Source organism: Limulus polyphemus, unplaced genomic scaffold, assembly GCF_000517525.1.
Source record: "Limulus polyphemus unplaced genomic scaffold, Limulus_polyphemus-2.1.2 Scaffold1040, whole genome shotgun sequence".
NCBI classification, from domain to species: Eukaryota; Metazoa; Arthropoda; class Merostomata; order Xiphosura; family Limulidae; genus Limulus; species Limulus polyphemus.
The window spans coordinates 323,903-331,730 of record NW_013666650.1 but is presented as its reverse complement, the minus strand read 5'-3'; the positions used below and the strand labels follow the sequence as shown (position 1 = coordinate 331,730).

Sequence of the window (7,828 nt, the reverse complement as noted above, 5' to 3'; positions counted from 1 at the left end):
AAATGGTCTCTAGAGGTTGTTACATAGGCTAAAAGTGGTCACCATTCATGTCCTTGATATGACATGATAAACAGCTAAACGAAGCCTTTCTCTCAAATTTCCTAAGTGTATTGTGATACAACTCGCTACTGCATGACCCGTGAGGCAAACCTGTCTCAATTAACATAAAAGAAAAGCTAAAATTGGATAGAAAAAATATATAATTTAAAAACAACGTTTCACCACTGATAACGTAGCATCATCAGCAGTGATTTAGTGGCGTATCAGGAAAGTTCTAATTCGTAACGAGACCTTGTTACGTGGCATCTCACGCGAGAGAATGAATGCTTATATGTTTTTCATTGCATTTACTGAATCCGGATGAAGAAAATGACATTTTGCAGTCACAGCGTATGCAAAATGAGCATTCCAGACGCCCTCTGGTGACCATGGATTCGTGTTTCCGAAGTTTTCGTTGGTATATCAACGAAAAAAATAAAACGAAGCGACGAATAAGAAACTTTATAAGAACTCTACGTATTACAGTGTACATGTGTGTGTCTATATATATACATATTTTTTAGGCTCTCTCATTATCACTTTGAATTAATAAACGCTGAAATGCTTATGTCTAGAAAAAAAAGTACAACAATGCCGAAGTTTTTATTAAGTGAATTGGATTTGAGAGAAAAGAACTTTTATTTTGGAATTAATCTAAAATGTTTTAACAGAAATAGTTTTGAAACCCGCCATCCAGCCAACCGACAATATCAAACTTTATCGTTTATTAAGTGTGGCTCTTGTGTTTTCCTCATTAATAATCTTAACACATTTTCAGATATAAACTATAACAGTTACATCTCTATGTCAATGAATTTTCCTGGTTATTTAGTATTTTGTTTTAGAAGTTTAGATATGAAATATCAGAACACTTAACTTTGTAATTAAAATACTAAGTTGTTGAGATAATAATATATTATATTTTTGCCTTCTCTCTAGGCTACAATCAACAGTCAAGGCATGGTGTACTCTGTTATTATTCTTTTCTTAATTATCATTATCACAGTAAGTATTTCTTTTGGGCTGTTTTATATAATAAAGTTTGTTTCACAGAATACAGTAAAACCATTTTGTGTTGATGCTAATTATATCGCAAAGGTGTTGAACGCTAGAGTAATTTCTGTGAAAACTTAATTTGCTTTCACAGTCTCGGTGCCACATTTCAAAGAATTTTAACAGATAAGAACTGAACACGGTTTTGCGTTATACTTAGGGAAGTTAACTTCATAATATTATTAGGTAGTTTAAAAATATCAGATTTCATTATATAAGGTTGTTAGTTATTCTGTATGAACACCTTTTAATTGCCATCCTTAACACTTTTTTTCCTTTCTCTGTTTTTGATATCGCTGATTCTGAATCAGACTGATCGTAGTCGTTTTACAACAGCAGACTGTATCTGAGAATTGTAAGGTCAATTCTTTTTTTTAACTTTTTCCTGAAAGCTTTCATAAATTAATCAAACTTACCTGGTCATATATTAACATTAAGGCAACTCGAGTTCACCTAAGGCAAGTAAGTTATCTGTTGATTAAACAAGCTTGTCTGTGATAAAGTTGCTATGATTCTAATCTGACCCAGGAAAATCAGTGATCTTTCGTAAGAATTAGCCTTTAGATGATATAACGTCTCCTAATAGTACTGAAAGTAATTCTTCTTAATTCCAAGTCAACCTTGACATTTGAAGTAATTCATCATAACTTCAAGTTAGTCTTGACATTTGACTCAGTGCATCACAATTCTTAATTACCTTTGACATTTGAAGTAGTGCTTTAGAACTGAAACTAACTTTTGTTTATTTATCACGAGAAAAATTAAATATTGATCAAACGTTTTTCACACTAAATTGGATAAAACCGTGCGATATTAAATTTAATGTTAACGTATCATCTGCAGAGTCTGAATATACTATATTAAAACAATTGTGGAGTCTCACCACGGCATTACAATCCATGTTGCCACGTCTGGTCATGTTCTGTCTGACAATCGTACATCTTGACAGTATCTCTGCAGTATAATTTCCATTGCTGCAAAAAGGCTCTGTCATAAGGCTTTTTTCTCCAAAGCACTCCACTCATCCATGCATGCTTTCCACAATCCATCTAGGGTACAAAGATAGCGTTTCCCTAGTGCCGATTCCAATAGTTCAATCGCATAGAAATCCATAGGCCCAATTCCAGCTAATTGAGATATACAACAGTTGAAAGTATACTTCGTGGAAGCATCTTGTATACACGTGACTTGTGTCACTTTTTCAGGCAGGGGTACCTCTTGATTATGTTGCGTTATGTTGCCTGGGACACGTGGATGTGTTTTGCTATTGATTTTTGTGTTAATGGATTCTCACCTATGACAAGACACTACACTTTGTTTACCACGACTGGGATGCTACTAGTTGCAGGTCTTTTTTCCAATGCTATTAAATACAATGAATATTTTCATCTTAGACATTCTAAGTCCCCGATATGAACACATGGTTTGCGTACCCTTCCCAAAAGGGATCAATTTTTGGTGATGTCATACTACCTACAAAATGACACACAATGTCAAAATGCAGTTCTGATAGATTACGTTCCACTGCGACTTTATACTGGTTGTGGTTATTACGTGACTTGCTGACTTGCATATTAAAAATCGTTTTAGTATAACGTATTCAACCATTTCAACCCTCTGTATTAATAATCAGATGATTTTCAGTAATATTTCTCAAGGTTTTAATTGTCTTTCAGAAGCTTTTGAACACGAATTTTTCATTTCGTTTTTATACTGAGTTTTAAATTCTTGCTAGTGAGTCAGTCTTGTGTGGTAATGAATAAACCATGTTAAATGTCTGTCAGAAAAAACTTTATGAAATTAAGAAGTTTTTAGAACATGCTGGGTGAACATTTCTTGGGTGATGATATTTCAGTAACATTACTTTTGTCCTCCACATAGGTAAGCAAGGGTTTTGACACTTTGGTATTCAGGTACATGTCCAAAATAACCAAAAACACAGCAGATTTATCACAATTAAAGCAAAGAATGAATCGAACACAAACAGCCAAGATAAATTACAACGAACGCAAGTTAACAAATAATACAAAAATATTTATCCAGAAAGATTGTGTTTACGCGAGTTTCAACCTACTGGCCAGCTTCGTAATTGTCTGTGCTCCAACTTGCTGCTGGTGCTGGAGAGAATCTTTAGACGTCCTCACAGGACAAAGACAAAGATAGAAATAATTATTTTATGCCACGCTATCATATCAGACAGTGCGGTATACCATAACCTCAATGTGTACAAGCCACTGTGTATTCCAAATAACACAAATAGGGGGGACAACCTAATTCATACCAATTTCTGCAAGCAGTTATGTCACCTTTTGAGATGAGCTTAACTCCCACCCCCCCTCTACCCTAGAGTAGACACAGATACAATGCCAAAGTCATACGCGGAATTTGACTTCTTTTTTTTTTAGAGGGGGGTCATGAATAGGTAATAAGTACCGTAAAGGGTCTTTCCTTATGCCACCGTTGAGCTTGAAGGTGTTGTAAAATCCTGCTTTCAATACAGTACCGGTGGTTTTAAAAGTTTTTTTTAATAAAAAATTTGGAAATGTCCATTTCATCCTCGCTTAGAAGTTATCTAATAACATAACACAGAAGTTTTTCCATGCACTGTTACAGTTTGAAAATGATGAAATTCAATGTTTTAAATTAAGGAAAGCTCAGTATCATAATTCACTCTTATAATAGTTTTGGCTCACTGTCACATTAAGCGGTTACGTAGCGCTTGGCGCCAAAAATCTCGCGTTGTCTATTGTTATGAAGAGGCGGAAGCTGTAGCCAACAGTTGTAGCAAGCTAGTGGATGGAAAGTTTATGAATGACTTGTATGATGTGTGTAAACTACTGAAAACCTCTTTCTGTTTATGGAAGTGTGAGGGATTAAGGGTACAATACAACGCACCCGCTTGCCTCCATCAAATCTCATCATGTTAAGACAAAAGTCTCTAACTGTTACTATATGCAACCTTTACCTAAGTAAAACGATTAGCTCATACTTGAGATCTTTTGACATCCCGGTTAACAAGAATGTCGTCGTTACATGCAGCTCACCTGCACGAATATTTAGAACAATTACCTGGAAGGGTGAAATTGGTATCTTTTGCAGTTATGACAAAACATTTGTAGTAATTCTAGGAGTACAGTATTGTAGTATGTACAGTGTCTTCTCTATATATACACACAAACAAATTACACTCATACAGCGTTGGAAATAATTGTGGAAACTGGAATGAATTAAACAAATGGATATAGAATGCAAATATTATAGGATTGCTCTCCCTTTATTATATGAAAATGAACTACACCAGATTATCATATGTTGACAGTTGACGCTGTGATTGGCTGACATCCAACCAATCTGACAGTGCCACACTAGCATAATGCCTATAAAAGAACTGACAGTCATGCTGCACCCGGCACTGGCCCTAAGGACAGAAATGCAACATGACAAACGTACATAATTTATAGTTATGGCTATTGAAAACTACTTATTGTTTCAGTAGGAACTGTCTACAGACTTTGAAGAGAGTACGTGAAACTAATAATGTTGATAATAGAAACAGCCCAAAAGTCTTCACAACGGTTTTAAGTAACTCATTTTACATGATACATGGCAAACCAGTAAAGATATTACCAATAACCTCGCTTAAATACAGGTGTGAATGCTATCACTAGAACAGCAAGATTCACATTGGGAAGAAGTGACCTCAATGAATGCGTATCTGCTCAAAAACCGCAGCTTAGGAAAAGATAACCAAACCAAAAAAGCTGAGATGAGCATCACACATCAAAAAATGGGATGAGAAAAATCGAGAGGGTATTCTGTGCAGTTGAATCCAAAGTAACATTGCTTGGCAACAACCAACCATAATTTGTTTGATGGCATAGAGAAGAATGGTATTGTGGTCAGCGTATAAAATACACCGTGAAGCAAGAAACTGTGATAGGAGTGGGGGACCAATACAAGTGTGTACTGTATCTCAGCTAATGATGTTGGGGCTCTTCATCCTGTTTGCTAGAGACTCATTTTCCAACAAGACAGTTATCCCAAGAATTAACCAAATGTTGTGAAACGATACCCGGAGATAAAAAGAGGCTGGTGGAAAACTCGAAACCATTTATCGGACTGAACAAAGTCTCAATATGAACAGTGTTAAACAGCAATACGACTTGCCTGAATCGTGAAGAATAATACGAGACATTTGGAACAATATTTTACATTTATAAATTTATAACAGCATAAATTCGTATTATACAACTTATAGGAAATACAAAGCACTGGCGCAATGGATAACTAAACCCTTTTAGTTTGAATTTTCTGTAATAATATGTCGTCCTACAGATAAACTGACCAGTTAGTTGCAATTACTCATTGAGTATGACCCCTATATTTGTGTTTCCTTAATTCTTGGGCCTGGCATGGCCTGATGGTTAAGGTTTTCAATCTACATTGTGCTGGTCGCGGGTTCGATTCCTGTCATTGAACATGTTCGCCATTTCAGTCGTGTGGGGCTTTATAATGTGACGGTCAATCCCACTAGTCGTTGGTAAGGAATAGCCCAAGAGTTGGCGGTGGGTAGTGTTGACTAGTTGCCTTCCCTCTAGTCTATCACCTCAAAATTAGAAACGGCTAATTCAAGTAGCTCTCGAGAAACTTTGCGCGAAATTAAACAACATAAAAAACATAATCATAGTATGTTACTCTGTTATTTAATGTGGAGATAGTGGTGGAAATAATCCTTAGTGATTATATTTGCTGTTACGTTAAATAAAATATTGTTACATAAATAAAAATGCAACATTTTATTGGTCACAAGCAAGCTGAAATTCCTTTTCTTGAAGAATAAGCTAGTGATGTTAACTAAGGTAAATTAAGAGGAAAAGTTAAATCGATGTATCGTATGCGCGTGTAAGTCTGGAAACTCTGGCGTTTTGTCTAGAAAGTCAGGTAAAAATAGAAAAGAAATATAACCACTCTACATATGTACGTATCTATATCACTGTAGTAGACAAATATGTTTATAAATATATTTTTCTCTTTTCAGATTTACTCCATCTACCGATGTAATTGGCAGTTAACCAAACAGCTTGGAATATTCTTGGTAGCACTATATTTTGTTTTCCTAGTAATATTTAGCCTTCTAGAGTTCAACATTGTTGGGAACCTTAATCCACCTATGTGTCCAGAGTGACGACGATTCCCGAAGAAATGATGATGATGATGAAAGGAATGATTATGGAACATCAGAAAGAATTTGTTCTTTATTTCAGCGAGTAATCCTGATTCTGTAAAGATAGAATATCGTTATGCCTCTTGTTTGCGTGTACAACGAAACCGAAAATTAAATGGACAGTAATATCTGTGAGACTTTTACGCTCGTGTTTTCAAAATTACTCTCAACAGAAACGGAAAAAAGACAACCGTGTGATTACAGAAACGGAAAAAAAAGACAACTGTATGTTTACAGAAAGATTCGTTGAAGAAATGTTACCCGCATGCGAATTTATTCTAGTTTGATGTAATAGTTGGATGGACATTTCGGAAAGAAGTGGCGTGTATTTTGAACTGCGTAGATGAGGAGGTATTTAAACTACTAGAAACAGCTTATTTGCATACAACTTTCTATCTGTCGAAGTAAGAATCTGCAAAAGCTCACATTACGTTAAATTTTCAGTATAAATAAAATTGCTTTAGAGTTAAAATTCTCCTCTTATTTATATATCTTACAACGCAATACAGCGCTCCTATTGGATTATTGTACATGTATCGTGATTAGATGTTAAATACAGCGCTCCTATTGGATTATTGTACATGTATCGTGATTAGATGTTAAATACAGCGCTCCTATTGGATTATTGTACATGTATCGTGATTAGATGTTAAATCTCGTTAGTTGTTATTGAAACGTTCAGGGTCTATAGTGAACACATTGTTGTTCAAGTTTTATAGTGAACACATTGTTGTTCAAGTTCTTTAGTGAACACATTGTTTCCCTGTGATGTGTATGTTCAAATTAAATCTCAACGTATTTCTAAACTTAGCTAAAAAAAACCACTGTGGTACGAAACGTTGTCAATATTGAAACATCTTTTTTTCGTGTTACAAGTTGTTTTTTTCTACTTTCTGTTTTCATATTTCTAAAATTGCAAACCTTAAGTTGATAAGAAGTCAACACGCAATTTAGAGCAATATTCAGTATGATGTAAACTTTGACACTTTACGTGCACAGTGGTCATCAGAATAGCCGATCCTGTTAAGTGAGTTCAATTATTGTCTTACTCTTATATTTAGATTATAAATAAATATATTTGCAAACCATGTGTATTGGCATGCTTCATTAACAATTTACAAAAGTACACTGACGAGTCTGATGATGCAGTGCCGCATCAGGAAACTTTATAGTTCATTATTCAATTGTAGCTAGGATTCATTGACCTTCAAGATAACCGCTCTATGAATTGTTAACTGTTATTTTATAGTTTGAACACGAGGAGGCTTGAGATTACTTTTAGCTTAGTAAACGTTGTAATACATTCAGAATAAAAAATAAAACGAAAACTATTAAATATAATTAGAATATATAACAGGCTGGAGTACACCAGCAACAGTATAGGTGGTTTTGTTGTACTAGTTGACCTATATCAGAATAAATCAGCAAGCATATCTTACGTATTACGAATTTGAAATATTCCGAAGCCGATATTTTAGTTAATTTATGCTATTTGCCAACAAGATTGATACA

At 34.8% G+C, this 7,828-nt stretch overlaps 1 protein-coding gene across 2 annotated transcripts in view; it reads left to right on the top strand.

Annotated features, from left to right (window-relative positions):
- The window catches only part of LOC106461831 (sodium/potassium/calcium exchanger 3-like), a 38,185-nt gene extending 30,779 nt beyond the window's left edge, over positions 1–7,406 (top strand). For both annotated transcript variants that reach the window (XM_022388911.1, XM_013921688.2), the window contains exons 14-15: positions 979–1,044; positions 6,131–7,406. In XM_022388911.1, coding sequence (XP_022244619.1) covers positions 979–1,044; positions 6,131–6,277 — 213 coding nt within the window. In that variant the 3' untranslated portion in view covers positions 6,278–7,406. The remainder of the gene's footprint in view (positions 1–978; positions 1,045–6,130) is intronic.
- Positions 7,407–7,828: the final 422 nt, after the last annotated feature.